The sequence below is a fragment of the Salvelinus namaycush genome, chromosome 28 (assembly GCF_016432855.1).
Source record: "Salvelinus namaycush isolate Seneca chromosome 28, SaNama_1.0, whole genome shotgun sequence".
Taxonomy (NCBI): domain Eukaryota; kingdom Metazoa; phylum Chordata; class Actinopteri; order Salmoniformes; family Salmonidae; genus Salvelinus; species Salvelinus namaycush.
The window spans coordinates 31309731-31337536 of record NC_052334.1 but is presented as its reverse complement, the minus strand read 5'-3'; the positions used below and the strand labels follow the sequence as shown (position 1 = coordinate 31337536).

Sequence of the window (27806 nt, the reverse complement as noted above, 5' to 3'; positions counted from 1 at the left end):
TGTGTCACAGAGGAAACCTTGGGAGACATTCTCCCCCAGAGACCTGACTGGGAGACTAAGGTCTCTTTGACTATGGTCGGTCTATGATGTTTGTCGGGCATAAACATGTGCGTCACACACACGCCATACGTTTTACTATCCTTGTGGGGCCCTAAAATTGAGTTCCATTCAAAATCCTAGTTTCCCTAACCTAACCCTAAAATAGCCTTTGTCCCCAGGTCCCCACAAGGGACAATTTTCCTTTTTTAACTATCCTTGTGGGGACTTTCGGGGATTGCACACACACACACACACACACACACACACACACACACACACACACACACACACACACACACACACACACACACAAAGTGGCTTTCTGACCAAGGTGGCTGGGAAAAAACATGTACAAGAAAACAGTCATTGAATTTTCCAGCAACATGTCCATTTGGAAAGAATAACCTGACAGAACACTGCCAGCATAAAGCCTACCAATGTTTTGGCCAATGTGTTGCTCAAACCTTTGGGGAGACAAGCAACAGAGAGCTGGTTCTTCTACAACTTTCTGTCCACTCCTGTGGGTTAATGAGGCCATGTTTATACATTCAGAGAGAAAACCAGGTTGTCATGGCAAAGGTTGCATAACAACCACCCTGTCTGTCTGTCCATCTAACATGGTGTGACTGGAAAGTAAACGTTCAGTTGGCGGTTGGCGACCAGTCTGCCTCTTCACCTCAAGCCCAGTAGCTGCCGAGTGACTGTGCACTCATTCATGGCCCCAGGCAGGGTTGTAACGGCCTGGTCAACTTTCCACAGGCCAAGCCAAGCCTCAGCATGCGTCTGCCCTCAATGTGTGTGTGTTTGTTTGCAAACACAAACCTATACTTCAGTATTTCCTCACTTAAGAGGGGAAATCATTTCTAGCAGCCAACCAACATCCGGTATCTTCTAAAATGGAATCAAGAGTAATGGACAGTTCATGTCAGAGCTAACCACCACTCCAAAACACTTTCAACTCGGTACAGTACCTCCTAGCAACAGGCTAACATACAAATACTACAGCTCAGGCAAATCTTTGTGTAACATCAAAATGTACAAAAAAAAATTTAAACGAGAGGAAATAGAACGGTATTAAATAATTCCATAGTCTATTTCCATTATTGAAGCACACTGCCTTCTAAGTACATTTAGTTCTTAAAATATCTTCCCCAAACTTTCTTCAAAAATAATAGTCAAATTCACGAGCCAAGGTGACATAAGACCAGAGTTGACCACTCCACACAGGGAGAAGCTAACATTTGCGGCACTTCCTTACCTCTGACCTCACATGCAGTAAGGTGGCGGTGCTCATGGGTAACAAAGCGTGGCAGAAAAGGAGGGATGGGGGCTGCAACAGCACAGGGGCGGAGGAAGGGGGTGAGAGGTCAACTACAGTACAACAGGTCAGAGAGCTGCTGGTTGAATAGAGGCGGTGACAGGTGGAACAGGGGCATGATGGGGGAATGGGGGTCAGGGGGATCTCACAGGACTGACATGGTCTGTCACAGTCTCTGGAGAGCCAAAGATTTGTACAGGAGCACCATGATGCCATTCATTCCTAAGGGATACAGGTGATGAGGGTTCGCTGGCAGCCACTGTCAGAGCCCTCCATATCCCTCAACAAGCTGAAGCTCCCCCCGATTTGCAGCATTCCTTCCAAGCCTGTTTAAACAATGTCAACAGATCACCAGCCTGTTGAGACAGCTGTGGAGAAGCCCATCTCATAAAAGAACATAGCCACACACACACACACACACACACACCCCATCCACCCATTCCTTCAGTGGGTTATGGGAGTGGAGATGATTGATTAATAGAACCATTGCTGAAATTAAGATCCAGAAAGACCAAAAAACGGTAGAGAACAAGTCAAAGCCATCAAACAGGATGCGTGTTGACTGGATAGAGAACAGAGAGACAGGATGAAACGCAAATGGGGCTACAATCAATGAAGCTGGCTTGTCTCTTCTCTGACCTATTAGATTATAAATCTCTCATAAATTAAAAATGGCCTCTGGGAAGGACGTGTCCTCATCCAACTCCAGGGTGGAGGGGGGAACGGGTAAAACATTGTGACACTTTCCCAACAACATTGAACGCTCGTCCTGAAGAAAGGCCATCTTTGTCCCTTCTTCAGCCACATCCTACTCTGTGGCTGGGTGGAGCAATTGCTGTTAGAGGTGGCTATATGGCTTTAACATTGGCCACATTCACCCTGGTCCGCTACTCTCTGACTCAATCTCAATGCAGAGCTTTGTGTCCAGAGGGGTGACGCGAGGCTGCCGGACAGATATACTGCTCTCGCTGTGTGTTCATTGTGACCAGACCAGCCGTTTGCATGTCAAACTATCTGTCCCATAGATCCCAACACATTCAAAAAACAAGTTGTTTTGTATGGATGAACAGGAGAGCAGAAGAGCCACAGACAACAGAGGTACAGTGCTATCTGTGTGAGAAAATTCTAGACAGTATTTGGAACTGCATGACAACAGGTTTGTTACCACATAATAGTTCCAATGTGTGATCCAAGGGGGTTTACAGCTACATTATGTTAGCGCTCAGATTGTGAGAATTTGTGGTATTCACTCCCCACTTTCACACTGACGGCTTCTCAACACTGTCTCGCAATACTTTCGAATGATCCCCTTCACGTGGTAAAGAGGAGCCCCTAAGTACACCACCAGAACAAGTCTGGAGGTTTTACCCCTGCTGCTTAAGGCGTCCGCATAATTCCCATCCGAAACAGTTCGGTAGGGATTCTTCAATAAAGTCTTTGTTGGCATTCAACGAGAGACGATTCGTTTTTATTTTTATTTTTATTGCTTCGGCAACTCTTCGGCAAAAACGACAAAATGAATGACAGATTTCTTGAGTTATCTTAGATTAATTCTGAGTATTTTGAGGAAGTGTATACTAGCTACGACGTCTCAAAAAATTGGCAAACATTATTATTGCCGCTTTTCTTGTTTTTCAAGCGAAGGTCTTTTAACCCTCCTGCTGTGTTCTAGTCGAATAGGACCGATTTACAAGTTGTCTCTGAAAAATGAAGTTCATTTAAATCTGACTGTCATAAGGTTCCATGACTTTGTCCACACAGGGCATCTGAACACACAAAATACATTGATGATTTTCATTGCATTTTGGGTGTTTTATTTAACTTTTGTACACCTGTGGTGTTCCCGGTCAAAAATGACCGGTCATTAGAAATGAATGGGTGAGACTACAATGTGTATAAAATTGAGTTCAGGCACATGCCCATTCATCAGATTGACACACTTCCTCTCCCAGACCCCCACATGCATGTGTGTTTGAGCATGCACCTCACTCCCCTTCTTGGCTTCCATGCGAACCTTTCCCCCACAGGAACCACGCCTGTTGGCATTCTCACAAACAATCGCTACATTGTTTCAATAATATATAGAACTTTTCTCGCAGCTCTGGTACATAAAGCTTTTTTGAGGCCTTTGCTCACAATACATTCTATGGCAGCACAATGACCAAACGATATACTGTATGTGAGGCTCTTGATCATATCTTTGATCATGACACTGGTGAGGAGGAGAGAGTCCTTGTTAAACTTTGACACACAGTAGTCAGTGACAAATAGTGCAATATGTTATAGTCAAAATAATCCATACATTATGCTTTTTTTTACTCAAAAACGAGTTGTATGAGCTCAGGTCAATGAGGCCTACAGGCAATAAATAGCAAATAGAAGTTCAAAACTTGTAACGTTCACAAGAACGTAAGTTGATTAAAAAGATCTAACACAACATTAGGTGATAATATATGTATTATTATGGATTTATAATCAGCTATAATGGTGCGGTCATTTTGGACGGTGAAGGGAGTACGCGAACACACTTGTTCGTTTTACTCAGGAACTCAGGCATGCTGACGCCTTTAGACAGTGAGGGGTAGAATGTCAGCGTGGGCTTCTATTGGACACGGTCTAAAGGTTACTAGTGGGTAAGACGCTGATGATGACCAATTGGTTGCGGTAGGTTAAATAACTCACTTTAGAGCTCTATGATCTTGTCTTTGTTTAGTATCCCTTCTTGTGGTTTATGTTCCCCCTTAGAACCACTGGGGTGCAGGTTTTTCTCCTTTTGATGTACAGAAAAGGCAGTCGAGTTAGACGACTGCAGATGGCATTAGAGGAATCTCAGCTTTCATCCTGATCACGCTCTACGCATGATAGAGACCACAGCCCTAAATCTGCAGAGTCAGATACGACATGCAGGCATGACCCCTAACCCGTGATAACACCTGGGAGATGTCATCACACGGCTTGTCATCGTAATTCGTAACCATGAAGCTTGATGAGACGCATGATACTGCTGTTCCATGTTTCAGACATATGCGCTCACTTAGAAAATCTAGACGGTAGACGCTCAGTCAATTAACTATAAGATTGTTTGACACTTGTTTGTTATCTAATCCGAAGCAGACAACAACAAAAAAGATGTTAAGAAATATAGATGTCAAAATACCAAGGTCATACAATTTTATGAAACGGTCGTATAAAAAAATGGTAACATAGACTCACCTCAGAACTAGTGTGTGGGAAGCAGTAGGCCTGTCCTCCTTCATTACTTTCAAAGATCTGCAACGAAGAGAAACACACATTGACTTGACTTGTAAAAATCCCCTTAGTCATCTATTAAACAGCAGTGACCCATAGCAGCAGACGTATTACACAGACAGACACTGTTATTATGTAGCTAATTAAAAAGTGAGCAGTGAGGGCCTGGTGCTTTGATATCATTTCCATGGAGGATGGGGCAGAGGCAGCCTGTGAGGCCCCAGAAGAAGGCAGTAATAAGCAGTGTGGAGATACAGAAACAGGACCGAGGCTAATAAGACTTATGTGTGGCAGGAGAAAGAGAGAGGGAAGAGATGAAAGGAGAGACCACCCGAACGGGCAGAGAGGAGGGTGGGGGACACCTCTCCCTCTCCAGATCTCTTACTTTAGCTCTGGGGGGGGGGGGGGGGGGGTTTACATTAGTAAAATATCCCTCGTCAACATCAGATTTGCAACTTTTCTGTTTACACATACCACCCCAACAGATCCACAGATGATGCAATCTCTATTGCACTCCACACTGCCCTTTCCCACCGAGACAAAAGGAACACCTATGTGAGAATGCTATTCATTGACTACAGCGCAGTGTTCAACACCATAGTGCCCTCAAAGCTCATCACTAAGCTAAGGACCCTGTGATTAAACACCTCCCTCGGCAAATGGATCCTGGACTTCCTGACGGGCCGCCCCCAGGTGGTGAGGGTAGGCAAGACATCTGCCACGCAAACCCTCAAAATGGGGGCTACGCCTCTTCCCCCTCAGGAGGCTGAAAAGGCACGGGACCTCAGATCCTTCAAAAGTTATACGTCTGCACCATTGAGAACATCTTGACTAGCTGCATCAATGCTTGGTATGGCAACTGCTTGGCATCCGACTGCAACGCGCCACAGAGGGTATTGAGTACGGCCCCAGTCCCTGCCACCCAGGACCTCTATAGCAGGCGGTGTCAGAGGAATGCCCTAAAAATTGTCAAAGACTCCAGCCACCCAAGTCATAGACTGTTCTCTTTGCTACTGCATGGCAAGCGGTACCGGATCGCCAAATCTGGGACCAAAAAGCTCCCGAACAGCTTCTACCCCCTTATGCACACTCACTGGACTCTACCCACACACTGCACTGACACCCCAACACACACACCACACTCTGTTTATTATCTATCCTGATTGCCTAGTCATTTTTACCCCTACCGACATGTACATATTACCTCAACTACCTCGTACCCCTCGACATTGACTCGGTGCCAGTAGTCCTTGTATATAGCCTTGCTATTGTTCTTTTATTGTGTCGTTTTTGCTTTCATCGTACTTTTTAACTCTGCATGGTTTGGAAAGGGCTCGTAAGTAAGCATTTCACGTTAAAGTCTACCCGTGTTGTATTCGGCACATGTAACAAATACAATTTGACTTGGCCAAAGCCACATTCAAAGTCTCTATATGCGAGTGCATCTATTAGAATACCAATTCAAATTATACAGGAGCTTCTCATCTAAACCATGTTGCACATCACGTTGCACACTTGATTAATGCAATGATTCACAAATGTGTGGCTATTTTAACAGCCTTTAATATCTTTCCTGGGACTAGTATGTGTGGTCAAAGTAGTGTAGTTAGCCCTCTAGGAAGGGTGACTCTGCAGGTTCAGAGGGATGACCGATAACTACTCTACTGTACTTCAACCCAGCTAAACCCAAACACTCCGCCTCGCTACAGATGAGACTCCGATGAGAAATGAACATGGCCTCTCCAGACAGAAAGCAGTAGTAGTGACACATATAGTACTCCACTGACCTCTGTCTACCTAACCCAGGCTGTATGCAGCACAGAGCAGGCCCTGTAATAAGTAGGTGTAAAAACCACAGGTTGACTGTTGTAAAGCCAACTCCTTCTTGAAATCTTAAACCTCCTCGGTCTTGTCTACTACAGCGCCTGAACCCTGGCCAGGTAGCTTCTAGCGTAACGCTACACCCTCTTGTCTAGCAGAGAGAGGAGAGGAGAGGGGAGGGCCTGTGCTGAGGGAGAGGTTCTGATTTTGGAATGACCAACCAGAGTAAATTGGATTTGGGCTTAGTCAAGGGAGATGACTCAATGTGACGTGGGATGTGACTAATGTTTATAGTATAGAAGTAGAGAAAGAGAGAGGAGAGAGCCAAGGAAAGAGGAAAGGGGATATGAGAAAGAGAAAGTAAAGGAGTGAGAGAGTTTGGCATTAAAGATCAGCCTGCTGTCTAAACCCCTCTGTAATAAGCACGTGTCATGAGCAATGGCGTCACACAGAGGCTCAACTAGTCTCTAGGAAAGATGGGAAACGTATTTCTCACACTACCGCCAGCCCTGCCCACACTACCGCCAGCCCTGCCCACACTCACACAAGACATCAGATGTACCTGGAGTCATCCCTCTACAACCCCTTTGAAGCAATTAGCCACTCTTTTAATGGGAATCAACATCATAGAGGCGCAGAAAAGTATCCCAACTGGAGAGCTACGCTTAGGAGGGAAATCTGTGAAAAAGCGTGGAGCCGTTTTAATATTTAGTGGACTTACACAAACCATCTGTTTGTCGCTGCAGGGCTCGGTACAGCAGGCTGCAATTTACCACATATGGCTTTTAATAATTCATGCTACATCACTGCCTCAACTCGCCGTGCGCCACCTCAGCCTTCTGCGCTGTGAAACCAAACTGGGTCTCATTAGCTAACCTGCTAGAGCTCCCAAACACACCTTAAACAACATCATATAACCACCACACACACATATACTGTAGCCCCCCGCAGAGGGGGAGGGGTGAGGAGCGTACTGGGAGGAGCAGGGAAGACCCTGCTGCTTGCATTAAGGACACATGGCCTCTTATGAAGAGGACAGGAGAATCAGGGGCAGGAAGTTAGCAGTGTCCACAGTTTAGATGGGTGCTTTATGTTCCCTACAATCACAGACACACCAGTCAGCCAGCTCCAGTGACAGCTACGACACGGCAGGAGAAACATTTATGAATCGTCAAAAGTGAAGCCTCCCTCACAGACGCAACTCAAAGCCGAAGACTACATCAGAGGAAAGATCGTAGTGGTGTCCTCAAAATGTTCACCTACTTCAGTCTCGTAACCACACCATTATCTAAAACCCATGGATTTTCCTAATAGGCTTGATCATGGGAATCAGGTATTTTCCTTGTCTTAGAATAGACCACCTACTGTACTGACTCTCCTGGGCAGTACCTTCAGGGTAGAGGGGGGGTGGACTGGAAACATCAATAAATAATGAGCCTGTGTGGAAGTGTAATTTACTAACCTGAGAGAATTTACTCCCCCCTGCACCTGTGGTTGGAATGCTCTCTGTTTACATAGAGTGGATTATGCACTTAATACTTAGAGAAAAATATTTAATAAACAAAATCTCATTGATGGGGGAAAAAGCACACCAGGGCCACATTTGAACTTTCTCCAAGAATTGTGAGAAAGTCTTGATTTGATTTCCTTGATTTGATTTGACTTCCTTCCTTGAGTGTTATGGACTCAGTGGGCCAGTGTGTGTGTTCAGTGTGTGTTCAGGTACTGGACCTGTTCTGTAGACGGCCTCTTGTCACGGCCCTTCTTGGTGAAGTTGTCGAGGCCTTTGAGGGAGGAGAAGAGGCCTCTCTTGTTACGTGATCTCCGGCTCAGGGACATGGAGCGCCGCCTCAGTGTGGCCTCATCCCTGGAACAGATCTGACGACATAACACTCCGTCAGCACTAGGATCAAACGCAGCAGCTAGACTCACAGCAATCAACCTGCTTCAACTTCCCTCTCCTACAGCAATACTCCAAGATTGTATGTGTCAAAGGGTTACCTTTGAGAGTTTACACCTTAACTGAACGACTTTAGCTACTGTAGAAAACCTTTCGTGCCAGACCAGACTAAACGACAAACTCTGGTCAACTAGATTACTTTCTATATCATTTGGATAGACAGCCCTACCCCTCAACCTTGTCATATGAAGGGCCTCACCAGTGCGTGGAAGGAGGACACAGAGAAGATACCCAGGCGTCCCAGGGCGGTCTTGGAGGGCCGGCTGGCTGCAGCTAACAGGCTCTTGGGGTTGGGCAGCTCTCCCCCCTGCAGGCTGGCCAGGTAACAGCGCATCCTGAACAGGTCCATGTTAAACTTCTCCAGGTTCTGCTCCCACTGCTGGATCTGTAGGGAGGGAGGGACAGTTGGAGAGGTGAGAACAGGGAGGGAGGGACAGTTGGAGAGGTGAGAACAGGGAGGGAGGGACAGTTGGAGAGGTGAGAACAGGGAGGGAGGGACAGTTGGAGAGGTGAGAACAGGGAGGGAGGGACAGTTGGAGAGGTGAGAACAGGGAGGGAGGGACAGTTGGAGAGGTGAGAACAGGGAGGGAGGGACAGTTGGAGAGGTGAGAACAGGGAGGGAGGGACAGTTGGAGAGGTGAGAACAGGGAGGGAGGGACAGTTGAAGAGGTGAGAACAGGGAGGGAGGGACAGTTGGAGAGGTAGGGAGGTGAGAACAGGGAGGGAGGGACAGTTGGAGAGGTGAGAACAGGGAGGGAGGGACAGTTGGAGAGGTAGGGAGGTGAGAACAGGGAGGGAGGGACAGTTGGAGAGGTGAGAACAGGGAGGGAGGGACAGTTGAAGAGGTAGGGAGGTGAGAACAGGGAGGGAGGGACAGTTGGAGAGGTGAGAACAGGGAGGGAGGGACAGTTGGAGAGGTAGGGAGGTGAGAACAGGGAGGGAGGGACAGTTGGAGAGGTGAGAACAGGGAGGGAGGGACAGTTGGAGAGGTGAGAACAGGGAGGGAGGGACAGTTGGAGAGGTGAGAACAGGGAGGGAGGGACAGTTGGAGAGGTGAGAACAGGGAGGGAGGGACAGTTGGAGAGGTGAGAACAGGGAGGGAGGGACAGTTGGAGAGGTAGGGAGGTGAGAACAGGGAGGGAGGGACAGTTGGAGAGGTGAGAACAGGGAGGGAGGGACAGTTGGAGAGGTGAGAACAGGGAGGGAGGGACAGTTGGAGAGGTGAGAACAGGGAGGGAGGGACAGTTGGAGAGGTGAGAACAGGGAGGGAGGGACAGTTGGAGAGGTGAGAACAGGGAGGGAGGGACAGTTGGAGAGGTAGGGAGGTGAGAACAGGGAGGGAGGGACAGTTGGAGAGGTGAGAACAGGGAGGGAGGGACAGTTGGAGAGGTGAGAACAGGGAGGGAGGGACAGTTGGAGAGGTAGGGAGGTGAGAACAGGGAGGGAGGGACAGTTGGAGAGGTAGGGAGGTGAGAACAGGGAGGGAGGGACAGTTGGAGAGGTAGGGAGGTGAGAACAGGGAGGGAGGGACAGTTGGAGAGGTAGGGAGGTGAGAACAGGGAGGGAGGGACAGTTGGAGAGGTGAGAACAGGGAGGGAGGGACAGTTGAAGAGGTAGGGAGGTGAGAACAGGGAGGGAGGGACAGTTGGAGAGGTGAGAACAGGGAGGGAGGGACAGTTGGAGAGGTGAGAACAGGGAGGGAGGGACAGTTGGAGAGGTGAGAACAGGGAGGGAGGGACAATTGGAGAGGTGAGAACAGGGAGGGAGGGACAGTTGGAGAGGTGAGAACAGGGAGGGAGGGACAGTTGAAGAGGTAGGGAGGTGAGAACAGGGAGGGAGGGACAGTTGGAGAGGTGAGAACAGGGAGGGAGGGACAGTTGGAGAGGTAGGGAGGTGAGAACAGGGAGGGAGGGACAGTTGGAGAGGTGAGAACAGGGAGGGAGGGACAGTTGGAGAGGTGAGAACAGGGAGGGAGGGACAGTTGGAGAGGTGAGAACAGGGAGGGAGGGACAGTTGGAGAGGTGAGAACAGGGAGGGAGGGACAGTTGGAGAGGTGAGAACAGGGAGGGAGGGACAGTTGGAGAGGTGAGAACAGGGAGGGAGGGACAGTTGGAGAGGTGAGAACAGGGAGGGAGGGACAGTTGGAGAGGTGAGAACAGGGAGGGAGGGACAGTTGGAGAGGTGAGAACAGGGAGGGAGGGACAGTTGGAGAGGTGAGAACAGGGAGGGAGGGACAGTTGGAGAGGTGAGAACAGGGAGGGAGGGACAGTTGGAGAGGTGAGAACAGGGAGGGAGGGACAGTTGGAGAGGTGAGAACAGGGAGGGAGGGACAGTTGGAGAGGTGAGAACAGGGAGGGAGGGACAGTTGGAGAGGTGAGAACAGGGAGGGAGGGACAGTTGGAGAGGTAGGGAGGTGAGAACAGGGAGGGAGGGACAGTTGGAGAGGTGAGAACAGGGAGGGAGGGACAGTTGGAGAGGTGAGAACAGGGAGGGAGGGACAGTTGGAGAGGTGAGAACAGGGAGGGAGGGACAGTTGGAGAGGTGAGAACAGGGAGGGAGGGACAGTTGGAGAGGTGAGAACAGGGAGGGAGGGACAATTGGAGAGGTGAGAACAGGGAGGGAGGGACAGTTGGAGAGGTGAGAACAGGGAGGGAGGGACAGTTGAAGAGGTAGGGAGGTGAGAACAGGGAGGGAGGGACAGTTGGAGAGGTAGGGAGGTGAGAACAGGGAGGGAGGGACAGTTGGAGAGGTGAGAACAGGGAGGGAGGGACAGTTGGAGAGGTGAGAACAGGGAGGGAGGGACAGTTGGAGAGGTGAGAACAGGGAGGGAGGGACAGTTGGAGAGGTGAGAACAGGGAGGGAGGGACAGTTGGAGAGGTGAGAACAGGGAGGGAGGGACAGTTGGAGAGGTGAGAACAGGGAGGGAGGGACAGTTGGAGAGGTGAGAACAGGGAGGGAGGGACAGTTGGAGAGGTGAGAACAGGGAGGGAGGGACAGTTGGAGAGGTGAGAACAGGGAGGGAGGGACAGTTGGAGAGGTGAGAACAGGGAGGGAGGGACAGTTGGAGAGGTGAGAACAGGGAGGGAGGGACAGTTGGAGAGGTGAGAACAGGGAGGGAGGGACAGTTGAAGAGGTAGGGAGGTGAGAACAGGGAGGGAGGGACAGTTGAAGAGGTAGGGAGGTGAGAACAGGGAGGGAGGGACAGTTGGAGAGGTGAGAACAGGGAGGGAGGGACAGTTGGAGAGGTAGGGAGGTGAGAACAGGGAGGGAGGGACAGTTGGAGAGGTGAGAACAGGGAGGGAGGGACAGTTGGAGAGGTGAGAACAGGGAGGGAGGGACAGTTGAAGAGGTGAGAACAGGGAGGGAGGGACAGTTGAAGAGGTAGGGAGGTGAGAACAGGGAGGGAGGGACAGTTGTAAGAGGTGAGAACAGGGAGGGAGGGACAGTTGGAGAGGTGAGAACAGGGAGGGAGGGACAATTGGAGAGGTGAGAACAGGGAGGGAGGGACAGTTGGAGAGGTGAGAACAGGGAGGGAGGGACAGTTGAAGAGGTAGGGAGGTGAGAACAGGGAGGGAGGGACAGTTGGAGAGGTAGGGAGGTGAGAACAGGGAGGGAGGGACAGTTGGAGAGGTGAGAACAGGGAGGGAGGGACAGTTGGAGAGGTGAGAACAGGGAGGGAGGGACAGTTGGAGAGGTGAGAACAGGGAGGGAGGGACAGTTGGAGAGGTGAGAACAGGGAGGGAGGGACAGTTGGAGAGGTGAGAACAGGGAGGGAGGGACAGTTGGAGAGGTGAGAACAGGGAGGGAGGGACAGTTGGAGAGGTGAGAACAGGGAGGGAGGGACAGTTGGAGAGGTGAGAACAGGGAGGGAGGGACAGTTGGAGAGGTGAGAACAGGGAGGGAGGGACAGTTGAAGAGGTAGGGAGGTGAGAACAGGGAGGGAGGGACAGTTGGAGAGGTAGGGAGGTGAGAACAGGGAGGGAGGGACAGTTGGAGAGGTGAGAACAGGGAGGGAGGGACAGTTGGAGAGGTAGGGAGGTGAGAACAGGGAGGGAGGGACAGTTGGAGAGGTGAGAACAGGGAGGGAGGGACAGTTGGAGAGGTGAGAACAGGGAGGGAGGGGACAGTTGAAGAGGTAGGGAGGTGAGAACAGGGAGGGAGGGACAGTTGGAGAGGTGAGAACAGGGAGGGAGGGACAGTTGGAGAGGTGAGAACAGGGAGGGAGGGACAGTTGGAGAGGTGAGAACAGGGAGGGAGGGACAGTTGAAGAGGTGAGAAGAGGGAGGGACAGTTGAAGGGGTGGGGAGGTGAGAAGAGGAGGGACAGTTGGAGAGGTAGGGAGGTGAGAACAGGGAGGGAGGGACAGTTGGAGAGGTAGGGAGGTGAGAACAGGGAGGGAGGGACAGTTGGAGAGGTAGGGAGGTGAGAACAGGGAGGGAGGGACAGTTGAAGGGGTGGGGAGGTGAGAAGAGGAGGGACAGTTGAAGGGGTGGGGAGGTGAGAAGAGGAGGGAGGGACAATTGAAGAGGTGGGGAGGTGAGGGAGGGAGGGACAGGCAGAGAGGGGAGATAGGGAGGGGGGAGATAGTTTAGGGTGCATTCCATCAAACTGGGATTGCTTACAGATGTGGTGGTAGGGGTGGGGGGCACAAGCTGCTGCTGGGTGAGGGCAGGGCATTAAGGTTGATGATAGTGAGGGAGGGTTGTGGAGCGTGTATGTGGTGTGTGTATGTGGTGTGTGTGTGTGTGTGTGTGTGTGTGTGTGTGTGTGTGTGTGTGTGTGTGTGTGTGTGTGTGTGTGTGTGTGTGTGTGTGTGTGTGTGTGTTTAATGCAGTCTCTCTTATTCTCTGTAATAAAAGTCATGGAAGGGAGATGCCAAGCACCAAACCACCATATAACCCTCCCCCCTAAATACACACAGCACACTCACCAACAAGCACACGCTAGAGAATGAACACATGCCCTTTTAACACTAAGTATGAGAGGGTGCTTATTTTGTTAGCTTCGGAGGTTCACTTTAACGAGAAAACCGTGGAGTTAAACGACTCTCTATATAATTGACTTTAATAGTGCTGGTCTGAAGAGAGTTCATTTACAATACAGAACAGTATGGAGTCCTCCCGTGAAGGCTGATTCACATTGATGGAATTCTTCACGGTTGGGAATGACTTGGGGAGGGGAGCTGTCTGAGCCTAGAACATTCCACCATCACAACAACAGGACTGTAAAGACCAACAATGAGCCTGCTGCACTATGCTGTGTGTTCAGACAGCGCCAACACACGTAAAGGTTCAGCCCAACGACATGATCAACATCATACCCTTCAGGAGCCAATGTGATCCCGGGGTACAGACATCTAGTGTATGGGCATGTGTCATTAATATAGTGTCATCCCAGGGTCAGTCTGGGCAGGGCTGTGTTGTCCTAACCGTCATGCTTGGTAAATCAGCTGAGATAACCCTGTATCCCCATAGCTTCTCTAAAGCCATAACAATGGTGTATTCTGGGGGACAGGAGAGGATACAAAAGGGGGAGGCGGATTAGGGTTTGATAGTTGATACTGTTTAATATTGGACAGTGCATAGCCACAAATAGAAGCGCCACACTCAAATGTCTGATTGATTCTGCCAGGCAATGTTAATCCGTCATCGTATCAAAGAAGCATGGCCATTATCAGATTGAGAATCAGAGAGAGGTATGTATGTGTGTGTCTCTGTGCAGCTGGCAAAACCTGGACTAAGGCAGAGAGACGCTATCGTCACAGTGAAGGCATGCTGCACCCATCTGGCTTTAGAGAAATCCTACCTAGTCTCTATTTAGTCCCATATCAGGCCCATTTAAAAAAAAGGCAGGAATGGGCCTTCCCTTAGAGATACAGCCTCCTTTGACTTTCCTTTCAAACATCTTTTCTCCCCCCCAAATTGTTGTAAATGGCAACCTGATTAGAACTTCACTATGGAGGGGGAATAGAGAGAGGTCAAAAAAGGTCTGCTGGCACTGATTTTGAGAAGGGGGAGAGTAGACATCAAAGAGCCCCTTGTAGCACCCCCTGCCCTCTAACCCCCCCCATCATCAGCCGTGGGCGCCCGTCTCGGGGCCTAACCCCGCCCTTTCCACTCTGACCCTATCATTGGCTCCAGACTGCTCTGTCTCTGTCCCGAGGTGCCGTGATAACTAACGTGAAACAGACACTACGTCAGTCCGGACGACAGACACTGCCCTCCATGTCATTCCCATGAGCCATTCACCTTTTTCACAGCAATGTTACCTCATTGCTGAGATTATTAGAAAAGCGTGCGCATTCAGATGTTGAGCTCTCATGTCTTGCAGTGGAAGTAGATTCACTATGAATCTGATACATACGCTTAAGTAGGTGGGGAGTTGATAAGCTCATCTTTAGCCATCGCCGTTACATGTACAAGACAGTTTTAGCTGTGGGGAGAATCCGTGATTGGTTCTGGTTTCTCTCCTCAGTCAGGCTGTTTACAGGGGATAACGCATGTTGAGAGCCCATTGTACACAACATCTGGATTCCCAATATGATGCAATGGGAAGAAGCAGCCTTCCTCGTCTCTCCCCTGAGTATGTGTTTTGACGGCCACTAGCTACATTTAGGCCACTTCTACCGCTTCCAGAAATAAGACATGGGGTTTTAGTCGCATTCACCTCACATATTTCTAGGGCTGCTAGACTCCCAACAAAGCAACCTTAACAGAACAACAGGACACTAAAACAACCACATGTTTCTTTCAGGGACACTAACCAATACTTCCCTGTGACACCGCAACACAATCGCTATAACAACAGCTGATCCTCATCATCCTCCTCCTCCTCCTCCTCACCTGGTTCTCGATGGCCTTCCTGTTCTTAGGGTCACTGACGATGGACAGCTGCAGCTCAGCCATCTTCTTCATCTTACCGTCCATGTCTACCTTCTGCAGCAGGCCTCTGATCTGGCTCCTCAGCAGACGTACCGTGTCCTCCTTCCCATGGCGCTTAGCGAACAGAGAGGCACTGGCAGAGTGGATGGCTGTCACCCAGTTCTCCATGTCTGTCTGGTTGCTGGCCTGAACACACAGAGGTGAAGGTGGGACATTAGATGGAGGTTTGAGATTAGACCATAAATGTACAAACTAGATTATTACTGTAAAATAATCTGTTCTCAACGGTTTAGGAGAAGGTATGAGCACTGCAGGACGCAGCGATGATGGTGACGTCATGAACGACAAGTTAAGGGTGGGACTCTAAATCCGGATGATTGACAGCTCTAAGGCATATTGTGTTCCTATACTCATCACGGCATATCACCACAATATCAGATTTCCCCAATCTATGCGCTTTTACGTAACTTCAGTCAATACAGTCAATCTTGAAAGGATAATATACCTATACAAAACAAATGATCAGAGGACATGGTATGAAATCTGCTAGGAATCTGAGGGAGAAGGAGTGACTCGTGCAGGACACAATGAGAGAGAGAACACAGGGTTCTACAGTGCTCCAGTTTATAGCGTCAGTGGTTTCCTGACCTCTTAAGACTCTGGAGAAATGTTAAGTCCACTTCACCATTTTACTAGCTTTACTCCGAACACCACAACTGGGATTTCATGCGATACACTCAGAAAAAGCTCGTAAACGTGAGAGGGGAAAACTACCGGGGGCAAATCAAGGCCCCAAGAATCTCTGTATCCATCAGAGAACATAAGGTCAGGGAGTCAGATGCTCTTCAAAATATGAACCCAAACAGAAACCTTCCGGCTGGAGTTGAAATCTTCTCCATATAATCATTTACGAGCTAGAATCATTAACTTGATCTACTCGATTATACAGTCTAAAAATACACAACAAGTGTGTGCGAGTGCGTATGAGTGTAACTACACTTGTAAAACATCTCCATCCACTATTATACAGCCTGAATATGGTGAATAGCGTGTTTGTTCGCCTCACACTAGGGATTCATATTTTCCTGAAAATATACCAAATTTCAATACCGGGAGCAATTCATATTTCTCCCGAGAGTCACGGGAAATACAGCAAAAATCGGAAGTGCACATTTAGAGCTTTTAAAACCAAGACGCCAGAGCTCTCGAAATAAGAGGGACGCGGCACCGTCTTGTCGACTTGGCTGCGCCACTATGTAAACGTTTCAGAGCAAATGAAACCGAGATTTAGTCATTACAGAGTAATTATCTTTCTTCGTCAATGACATTGTTGTAGAAATTCTGAGCGTTGTCATGTTCCTCAATTAATTCAGCGCATTTCTAAGACACTGCATCTCAGTGCAAGAGGCATCACTGCAGTACCTGGTTCGAATTCAGGCTGCATCACATCCGGCCGTAGGGCGGTGCACAATTGGCCCTGCGTCGTCCGGGTTTGGCCGGGGTAGGCCGTCATTGTAAATAAGAATTTGTTTTTAACTGACTTGCCGAGTTAAATAAAAGGTTCTTCTTTTTTTTTTTTACAATTCAGCAGAAGGTTCTCTTGACACAGAGCGCCTCCAGAGTACAGCGTTGTCGAAGCATACAAACTTTGTAACGGCAGTCAAAAAAAGCTAAATGGCCAAAGTTGCTAAGCTTGCTAGATAACCTCCTTCAATATGGCAAAATATAGTTGACGATTATACATACAGCAGATCAGCTCATGAATAACGGGGAGATGAAGAGTGGACATAGTTTAAATATCAAGGTATCTTAATGAGGAACAACTCTGTTTTAAAAATATAAATTTCTACTCCCATACCGTTGGTTGATCACACATTCTCTACCGACGCTCTCATATGGGCAGGAAGTACGAGACAGTGCAGAGAAGTGGGAGAAACGTTAGCGCGGTATTTTGACATGCATAGGCAAGAGACATGCTTTGATAATACAACCTATGGATTACAAAATAAAGTTAGGAATTTTCATACGAGACAGGAGTCAGGATTTGGGGCTTCAGTGGGATTGGGACTGGATAGGAATATAGCCTAGGCTCTATGACAGGAGACGATATCATTTCCCCTGATGCCTCGGAATTGTTAACAGACTTCATCTCTGACAGAGATGCCTATGTAGTGGATTGTGCAAAGACCTATCAAATGTGGGACTGTCTGAAGGGTCACAATGTCAGCTCAAAGAGGCACACGTTCTTTTATAGGCTAAACAGTAGAGGTTTCCTGTAGGGTTCATTAACTGCATTCTGGTTGCATGTGCAGTCTGACGGTGTCTATTACGCGTGTGCTGTGAATTTATGGCGACTTTGTGTGAAGTAAATACGCTAGACTAAAGGCTTCCATGAAACAACCTGTTTGGATAATGTACCACTACATGTTTTGCTAATCTGATGCTGAGCATGTTGTGGAATTGCATTCATTCTGACATTGGGGGGGAATGTTCATTTGCCGGGTCTTGTCCTTTTATTTTTTCCCGGGAAATGTGAAGAGTGTTCCCAGAACAGTGCTGAAATCCCGGTTACCCATGTTAATCAGAAAAGGACACAGTCAGTGTAATCTAGCAGCAGACAAAACCACTGTGGACACGTCACCAGAACACGTTTCGCTTGACTGGCCAAGCAGGAAGAGGCTATCAAACCAGGTTAGCTGCCACGGCAGCACAGGGCACACGTTCCTTTCAGGGTACACAAAACATTCCCCACTAAGTAACAGCTTCTGCTCCTTAATTGTGTGTTGAATTAGCTGGAACACTCAGCTTGACAGGGAGCCGAGCGATGGGGGAAAGCCGACCGTCAACACCACGACGTGCTCAGGGAGCTAACGCTAAGCTAACGCCACGCAGGCAGTAACTGTGGAGGAGTGACCAGCTGGACTGAGCAATGCAGTTCAAACAGCGGTAGTATGACCTAGTGTGACCTCTGTGAGCACATGGCGACGTACTGTATGTATACAAAACACGTGGATTTTCCCCCAGAACAGACAGTTTAGCATCTACAAGCTTCTCCGGCATCTCCATCAATTGGGGTAACTACTGTTGGCATCGACAGTACTTTGTTCAGTTTGGAGAGTGAGGTAAGTCGGCCTGCCTCACCTGGAAGAGGTAGACATCGCCGTAGTTGTTGCTGAGACAGAAGACGTTCTCCTTCTTGGGGTGCTCAGGAACGGCCTGGACGATGCTGTCCTCTGCGAACAGGGCGTAGCGCGGAGACAGCTCCTGCTCTGGAGAACCTTTCCCATAGAACAACAAGGTACAACCTGCAGGGAGAGGAAGAGGATGGTTGTTAGAGGGAGGAAGACCACACCTCAGAAGAATGACCTCAAACTGTAATTTATTTGTCTCTGCTGATCTTGAGTCATTTTACAGTAAAGTGGAAGGAAGGCTGAGGGTCCACATACCCATTTATCACCTGGCCTGAGGTTTACCCATTTATCACCTGGCCTGAGGTTTACCCATTTAGCACCTGGCCTGAGGTTTACCCATTTAGCACCTGGTCTGAGGTTTAACCATTTAGCACCTGGTCTGAGGTTTAACCATTTAGCACCTGGCCTGAGGTTTACCCATTTATCACCTGGCCTGAGGTCTACCCATTTAGCACCTGGTCTGAGGTTTAACCATTTAGCACCTGGCCTGAGGTCTACCCATTTAGCACCTGGCCTGAGGTCTACCCATTTAGCACCTGGCCTGAGGTTTAACCATTTAGCACCTGGTCTGAGGTTTAACCATTTAGCACCTGGCCTGAGGTTTACCCATTTAGCACCTGGTCTGAGGTCTACCCATTTAGCACCTGGCCTGAGGTTTAACCATTTAGCACCTGGCCTGAGGTCTACCCATTTAGCACCTGGCCTGAGGTCTACCCATTTAGCACCTGGCCTGAGGTTTAACCATTTAGCACCTGGCCTGAGGTTTAACCATTTAGCACCTGGTCTGAGGTTTAACCATTTAGCACCTGGCCTGAGGTTTACCCATTTATCACCTGGCCTGAGGTCTACCCATTTAGCACCTGGTCTGAGGTTTAACCATTTAGCACCTGGCCTGAGGTCTACCCATTTAGCACCTGGCCTGAGGTCTACCCATTTAGCACCTGGCCTGAGGTCTACCCATTTAGCACCTGGCCTGAGGTCTACCCATTTAGCACCTGGCCTGAGGTCTACCCATTTAGCACCTGGTCTGAGGTTTAACCATTTAGCACCTGGCCTGAGGTCTACCCATTTAGCACCTGGCCTGAGGTTTACCCATTTAGCACCTGGCCTGAGGTTTACCCATTTAGCACCTGGCCTGAGGTCTACCCATTTAGCACCTGGTCTGAGGTCTACCCATTTAGCACCTGGTCTGAGGTCTACCCATTTAGCACCTGGTCTGAGGTCTACCCATTTAGCACCTGGTCTGAGGTCTACCCATTTAGCACCTGGTCTGAGGTTTACCCATTTAGCACCTGGTCTGAGGTTTAACCATTTAGCACCTGGCCTGAGGTTTACCCATTTAGCACCTGGCCTGAGGTCTACCCATTTAGCACCTGGCCTGAGGTCTACCCATTTAGCACCTGGCCTGAGGTCTACCCATTTAGCACCTGGCCTGAGGTCTACCCATTTAGCACCTGGTCTGAGGTCTACCCATTTAGCACCTGGTCTGAGGTCTACCCATTTAGCACCTGGTCTGAGGTTTAACCATTTAGCACCTGGCCTGAGGTCTACCCATTTAGCACCTGGCCTGAGGTCTACCCATTTAGCACCTGGCCTGAGGTCTACCCATTTATCACCTGGCCTGAGGTTTACCCATTTAGCACCTGGCCTGAGGTCTACCCATTTAGCACCTGGCCTGAGGTTTACCCATTTAGCAGGTAAATATACCAGAATAATTCCCTGTACGCTTTTAGGATAGTGAAGAATCAGTCTATGGTAAATGTAATGCACAGGCTATGTAAAAGAAACCACATGAAGCTGCTGTCCTCACTTAAAGAGAGTACAGACGTATCACTTAAGAGAGAGTTCTACTTTAATGTGATTTAAAGTTTGAACCTGTCCTTCCCCTCTGTCTCCCAGCATAAATTACATTTCAGTTGATGTATTCCATGATACAGTGGTCATATCGACTGGACCTGAAAATTGGAATAGTCTCTGACCTTCTGTTGCCGTCTACTCTCCTCACACCTTTAACTCACCTTTCAATGTGACCCAACCTAGAAAGCATCAAGCTCCACTCCATTTCAGTCAGCTATTCAAGGTCCAATTAAATTCTGATCGACTGGACCTTAGACGGCAATGTGCCAAACCCTGTTTCCCTCTGCTCACCCACCCCTACAGTACTCACCTTTCAGGGTGACCCAGTACTGTTTCCACTTCCTGCGTGTGACCATCTCCAGCTTCCTGTCCTTATGCAGGGTAAGGAGGGGTTTGAAGGACAGCCAGCCGGCCCTGCGTACCACCCCCTGCTCCTTCTCAAACAGCAAGTCCAGCTGCTCCAGAGAGCCCCCTGCAGACTCACTGCTGCTCTCCCCCTCTTCTGTCCCCGTAGACGGGTCTCTCCTTTCACCAGCTCCCCCTCCTCCACTACTGCCCTGTCCAGTCCCTGTCTCCAGCTCCCGCATGAAGTTCTCATAGATGTTCTGACGAAGGGCATCGTTGCTGTGGTGGAGGGCCCCTGCCGACTGGGCCCGGGAGGCCCCCACACCGCCAGGGTACCACAGGCTGGATACTTGGGAGGGAGAGCTGGTGTCAGCTGTCAGGCCATCCACTCCACTGTCAAAGACCTCGCTGCCATCCTTATACCGGGGCTCCTGGAAAAACAGAGAGAAGAAGAGGGTAGGGAGAGGGGGTGGGACAAGGTGAGAGAGTGAGGAGAGGGTAGGATGAGGTAAGAGAGTGAGGAGAGGGTAGGATGAGGTGAGAGTGAGGAGAGGGTAGGGAGAGAGGGTGGGACGAGGTGAGAGAGTGAGGAGAGGGTAGGATGAGGTGAGAGAGTGAGGAGAGGGTAGGGAGAGAGGGTGGTATGAGGTGAGAGAGTGAGGAGTCCCACAACAAAAACACTTCAATTCCTGAACCTGGCACTCTGGCGACTAAAGTTCTTAAGACTGAGACAATTTAATTGCGTCTGTGAGGGCACCCTGGTTTCCTGACCCCAGTAGAACACTACTTCATGGGATTGAACTCTTTCTCTTTCAGTGGTAATGAAAGCCCACCTGCACTCCAATAGATTGCAGCATCTGGTCTCCCCTGGCAACTGGGTTGAGTGCACTTCAAACACAAACAGTGTTCTGGTGCCCTTTCCCAGTCTCTCGCTCAGTCTACCCCCTTTCTCCCTCAGTCTTCTCTTTCTTCCAGCAGTCTCCCCTAATCACCCCTTTCCTTCCACCTCTCCCCCAGCTGTTTCTCATAAGGACCTGGACTGGACCTGAGAGGCTGGCTCGGATGGTGCAGTGCGACCCTAAACCACAGCTGAGCTCTGGAGCCCAGCTGGAGGGGAACAAGAGCTGGAATTAGTCCTGATTTGGGTTGACTCGTTGAAAAGGGGCTGTGATGCCGTGATTTGGTGATATATGAATCAATGAGCCAACTGGAAGCTGTGGGTGATTAAGTGGCCTTGGTGAAACAAGAGGCCCAGCGAAGAGCCCCAGACAGGAGCAGAACAAGGCCAGGGTGGGCCCCTGAACGGTCTCTGTCCTGGACTCCAGAGTCACCAGAGGGCAAAGAGACCCAGTGAATGTGTCAGCATGAAGCTATAAAAACTCTGAATGGCTCCAATTAAACTATCCAGAACTCAGTTGGAAACATCACGCTCCAACATTTGCCCATGAAGAATTTACAGTTTGAGTCCGAACACTGAAAGAGACCATTTATCTCTAAAAATATCCCTCTGCTCATTACTAATCTCTCCTGAAGGCCAGGGTTGCCTAATGCCTACAGAGGACACACATTTGAGGTAGGGTGGAGTTTAAAGGAGAATGGGGGTTTGAGTGTTACTCGGATTGACCAGGGTTTGTTGGAGAGTTTCTCATGGACCTATGAAGCTGCGCTGGGAACCAGAACAACTTAAAATCACAGTCCTCCATACGCCCTCCTCCTTCTCACTGAAAAGGTCAACAAGTTCAATAGTGCAGGGAAGCTGTGAGTCCTAGGTCTCTTCCCAAACCCAACACATGGCAGGAGATTATTAGGGCTTAAGTGAGGTCTAGTAGTTTAGAGTGAAAGCTTTACCCCCAACGCGGGTCAAACCCAAATTAATGAGCATATATCCTTCTCTGTGCTTCAGGGAAGTCCTTTTACCTTCCCCGATTTCCTTTGTCAGACCCTAATGAACGAGCACCTATCCATACAGAACATACTACGAGACTGGCTCTCTGGAGAGCAGGACAGGGTGGTGAGTAGAGCCCAGAGCAGCTCCACCAAACCCTAATCACCATGACAACCTCATCATTATGAGTGAGGTGGGGTTTCTAAATCTTGAGCTGGGACTTAGTTTCACTGCAACAGAGATTTTAAAGTCTTACAGCAATTATATTGGCATTGTCTGAAAAGTGTGTTCAAGTTTAGAAGAGCTATTGAATTGGTGCATAATGTTTGATTTAAAGACAAAGTCACAGAGGGCCACGTTTTTGAGCAGGTAAACTAATGTGGGAAAATCTTACAACGCGCAGTTTTAGCAATTACCTACTTAGCCTTTGTTGCAGAAAATATGACTATTGTGATTTATGGGGCTAAATGCTCTAAATAAGCTATTGCAGATCCATAACACAGATTTACACAAACACATCCAGTGATTTGGCATACAAGTCATGGTTATTCTTATCCCGTACAAAACAGTCTGGTGTCCTTTTACAGGTCCAGTTCTCAGCCGTCTGACCCATGCTGCAACACTGAAATATACGTCATACAGACCTGGTGTAAACTGGTAAATAACATGCCGTTTCAAACAATCACACCACCACACTCAACAGCAAATCACCTACAATGGCAAGCTATGCATCCAACACATGGCATTTAGCATATTCCCTCCATTAGCATGAGGTTAGTAACAACACAAAACTGACATGATCTCTTGTACCCACCCAGACGTAGTCATGGAATCTGCAGACCCCTTGGCTTCTCATCCTTCCTCTCGGTTTCATGCCTTACTCTCCGTTAGACTACTGCATCTCTTGTCCCTACACAATGCACCATCCGCGTTGCAAATTTCATTTTGCGGTACCCTGTGGTTTTCGGTCCTCAGACAGCTGGTATTGTGGTCCTCGGGACCGGGGACGACGTTGTGTTCCTGGCGAGACGACACCGACCACGGAGGCACATGGCCCAGGTAACCAGTAACAGTCCCCAGCCAAGAATATGCCAGAGAGTTGCTTCCTCTTCCCCCCTCCCTAACAGGACACTAACAGGGTTGGAACACTGGTCTGTGCCAAGCACATAATAACCATATTCTCCTGTGGAGCTACAGACATTCATATCTCAAACAGGGAAATTCCAAAGGAGACTAGACACACCTGATGCAGCTAAGGGGGTCCCGTGTGGCTCAGTTTGTTGAGGATGGCACTTGCAATGCCAGGGTTGTGGGTTCGATTCCCACGGGGGACCAGTATGAACTAATATTAAAATGTATGCACTCATTACTGTAAGTCGCTCTGGATAAGAGCTTCTGCCAAATGACTCAAATGTAAAAATGCAGGGCCTCCCGAGTGACCTCGGTCACCAGTTGAATGGTGTTTCCTCCGACAGTGTTGCGGCTGGCTTCCGGGTTAAGCATCCGGGTGTTAAGGAGCGCGGTGTCATGACGTGGCCCTTTATGGGTATAGATTGTGGCTTCCCCCTCTCTCCTACGCCCAGGTTCTGTTATCTGAGGTCGTAAATTCCTGGCGGAGACTCTCTCCCCTTTTCGTGCAGAGTTTCACAGTAGAACAAAGGAACTCCCGCCAAATTCTACTACATCACAGAATTTGAGAACTGAACCATATCCATATTTTGGAGAATGTGTAAATTGTCGGTGGAGAAGCCAGCTACGACCCGGTCCATTTCATTTCATGTTTGTGACCCCATGAAAGACAATACAGCCACAATACCCTAACTCTGTTTATACAGGTGCCTCAGTTATGAGGTTTGCATCTAATTCTTGTATAAAATTAATGAGTAAAGATGAAACTATTTGTGAAATGATGTAATGTGATGTTAAACCTTTAATGTGAGAGAATTGTATTCCCATTAAAGTTGAACTAAGTCATTGGCCCGCCGCCGTGAGCACAGACATGATCTGGAACCGCCTTTTCTATGGTTACGCATAAAACACCCTCCTAAGAAAATCATCTTCAGACTGAGCAAACCCACAGTGTGAGCTGTGATTGCGAATAGTTATTGAATTACTAACCATACCACGTGGAGCATTGGCTACACGGCTGGAAAAGATTCAACTCTGAGACTATCGATCCCTACAGAATAGGAGCAAATCTTAGGTACTAATTACTAGTCTGCAGCTAGAAATTATGTAAACTTGGAATGTGAATACCGACAACCGCCGAAACATCTATTCTACGAGAACATTTCTGAACGGTACTCTGAAGTATCCATTCTAACCACGAAAGACTGATCTTCAGGAAAACAGAAAGAGAGCGAGCGACTCGGATGAACTCTCCAGCTGGACTGGATTCCAACAGAGATCACAACGACACACGGGCGTAAATATATATTGATTGCAATTATTCCCGAATGAGTGAGTGTTCATGTGCAAAGGATTAGCATTTCAATATTTAAAAAATATATATAATTATCAACTGTGTGTAGTGATCCCTTTTGTCTTTCTCTCTCAGTCCACACCCAGTTCCCTTTGTCCACCAAGCCTTCATATCAGCTTAGCCCACAAGGGAATCGTCCCTATCCTTGTAACCAATAACTACTGTTTGTTTGTTTATGCATTTCTGTGATTATTTAGTTAGTTAGTAAATAAATGATTAAGCCAATTGGTGTATGGATGAGTCATAGCAAAGGCTGGGCTCGTGCAGATAACCAACAATTTATGACGTTTGGAATGAGACTGACGTGAGGTAAAAAATAATTCATTAATAGAAGACTAATTGATCAGATATTAAAATATCTGAAGAGTTATATTCAGAAAATTATAAATTTGTAATCTGAAGACTTCCTAGTTAATTAAATTTACATTATTAGTTTAATCACGTAATAATAATTACAGAGAATTGATTTGCTAAAATAACAGTCTTCACTTTTAATGATGCCAAAGACACGACAGCGGTTAGGCGGGTCATGTTTCGGAGGACGCATCAAAATATATACCACAATTATCAAAAGAGAATGTCCTTCCTGAGGCTTCTATGAGAAGAAAATATTGTAAAACATAAGAGTAGTCGAGGTGAAAACAGAAGAACATGCTGTGCTTCTGGTTGCTGCTTTAGAACGGCCTCTCTCGAGCCCGTTGGGGAGTTGCAGCGATGAGACAAGATCGAAATTGGGGGGTAAAAAAAAGCTACATGTAAATCTAAGGCAATACCTCTATTACAGACTACAGTTGGACTACATAGAGACTAGCAATATGCTATGGCTACAGAACTAACTGCAAACAAAGCTGTAGGCATACTGGTTGTACATACCAAGCCATGAAGATAGTTCATAGATCTGTATACACCCTGTGAAGAACATCATTCGTTTAGAACCTGAGCGGAAGTGTTTCCTTGCCACTGTCGCTTCTACTTGCTCTTTGTAGGGTTAGTACTTAGGGACATTGACAATTGTTTCTGAAAAAAACTTCACAATTTTGGATGTAGATTGTTTGAGCGGTAGGATCCTGACCTACACAGACAAGCCCATACAACAGTCACTCACCTGTGTCTTCCTCTTCTTCCTGCTAAGACTTCCAGTCCAGTCGCTGAGGCGTCTCATGCGACTTCTGACCGCGCCAGAGCCCTTCTTCAGGGTGGAGCGCTCTCCGCTGGGCCGGGCCTTACGGCAGGGCAGGGTGTAGGATGAGTACTGCCTGGCCTCCGGACACTCCTCCTCAGTAGGCACGTCCAGGGCCGAAACAAAGGAGGCCCGGTGCTGGATGTGATGGGGGGATTCCCTGTACTCTGCCGACAGGTCCTTAGCCGTGGGGAAGGTGACAGCCATACTGGGGTCCCTATAGAGATCTGATATGGACACTGGGGGAGACTGTTGGCCAAAGGCCTCCAACTGGTCAGCCCCACTGTTTCCCATAGTCCTACTGGGGGAGCAGGACTGCTCCTGGTCGCAGAGGTCCGCACTGTGCCCCCAGGGCGAGTCATACCAGGACCCCTCGGAGCTCAGCGAGCTGCCCTTGCTGGTCCTGGTGGTGGAGGTTGAGGCTGGCTGCGGAGCTCCGTGGTGGGCCTCAGGCCTCCTGCTGCTGCCAGGAAGGCTTGGGGTGGACTCTAGGGTGGGGGAGAATTTGAGCAGCTTCACCGGCCCAGAGGCCTCGTCCAGGAGCAGACCACTGTTAGTGTTGGTGAACTCCACCCTCAAACTACCATCCTTCTTGATGACCACCCTGGGACTGCTCTGCTCCTCCAGTCCCTCACCCTCTCCTGGCATCCTCTCTGGGTTCCTGTGTCCGTTCAGAGCATGGTCGTTCAGCTCCCCTGATGCTCTACTGTCCAGGCGTCCACTGCCTTCAAATGGGCAGCAGCCATTCTCAGATGGGAGTTGTGAGCCGCCTCCTGGTGGGGAGTCATGCCAACGACGGCAGTTTGGACTGCCCTTCACCCCCATGGTGACATAATCATAGTGTCTGGAGACGTACGGCTCTCCTCTCCTCTGCGGGGGGGAGAGGCAGCCTCGGCCAACAGCCCTGGCTTTGTAACCCGAGCCCCCTGGCCCACCTTTCCACCACGTATGGGGGGAAAGAACCTCCTCTTTGGTTGAGCGGAACTTTAGTGAGTAGGGTTTTTGTTTCCCGGGGAGGATTAAGCTGGTGCCCTTGGGCCCCTGAAGGCTGTACTGGCTCTCAGAGTTTCCCATTGCGATCTGGAAGACAAAGGAGACCAATTCTGTCAGAGATACTATGGAAGGCAAGTCAGACATCTGTTGGGTGACATAATTTCAGGTGTCGTCACACTACTGTGCTGAGAGGCTACTGTAACTCAGATTGGTCATGGTTGAGCAGACTCATTCCAAATAGACATTACCACACTACACTTACCGACTAATGATTCCTATGGGAGGCCATCAGTCACGGACTAAGTTTAATCGGATAACATCTGAGTGAAAAGACCAAAGAAAAAGGCATAATTGCGCAGGAGAGCATCTAATAATTACAAAGACAGCCTGTTCTTCTTATTTTAGACCTTTTCCAGGAAAGGTACCAGGGCGGCATCAGCGCCAGTGTGACCAACAAGCCTTCATGGCTGTTATGTGTGAAATGACTTCCAGGGAACCTCAAAGGGTTTTAGATTAGGGAAGGATGGGCATGACCAGACATCTGAAGGGAGCCAATCAAAGCACTGCAAGGTGCGGTTTGAGACATATAAAGGCTTGATTTGACA

At 48.7% G+C, this 27806-nt stretch overlaps 1 protein-coding gene across 1 annotated transcript in view; it reads right to left on the bottom strand.

Annotated features, from left to right (window-relative positions):
- The window catches only part of LOC120023131 (T-lymphoma invasion and metastasis-inducing protein 2-like), a 75341-nt gene extending 48072 nt beyond the window's left edge, over positions 1-27269 (bottom strand). The window contains exons 1-7 of the mRNA XM_038967111.1: positions 26134-27269; positions 20627-21092; positions 18410-18573; positions 15230-15454; positions 8587-8772; positions 8159-8305; positions 4571-4627 (exon numbers count right to left, since the gene is read on the bottom strand). Of these exons, the coding sequence (XP_038823039.1) occupies positions 4571-4627; positions 8159-8305; positions 8587-8772; positions 15230-15454; positions 18410-18573; positions 20627-21092; positions 26134-27033 (2145 nt within the window). The 5' untranslated portion in view covers positions 27034-27269. The remainder of the gene's footprint in view (positions 1-4570; positions 4628-8158; positions 8306-8586; positions 8773-15229; positions 15455-18409; positions 18574-20626; positions 21093-26133) is intronic.
- Positions 27270-27806: the final 537 nt, after the last annotated feature.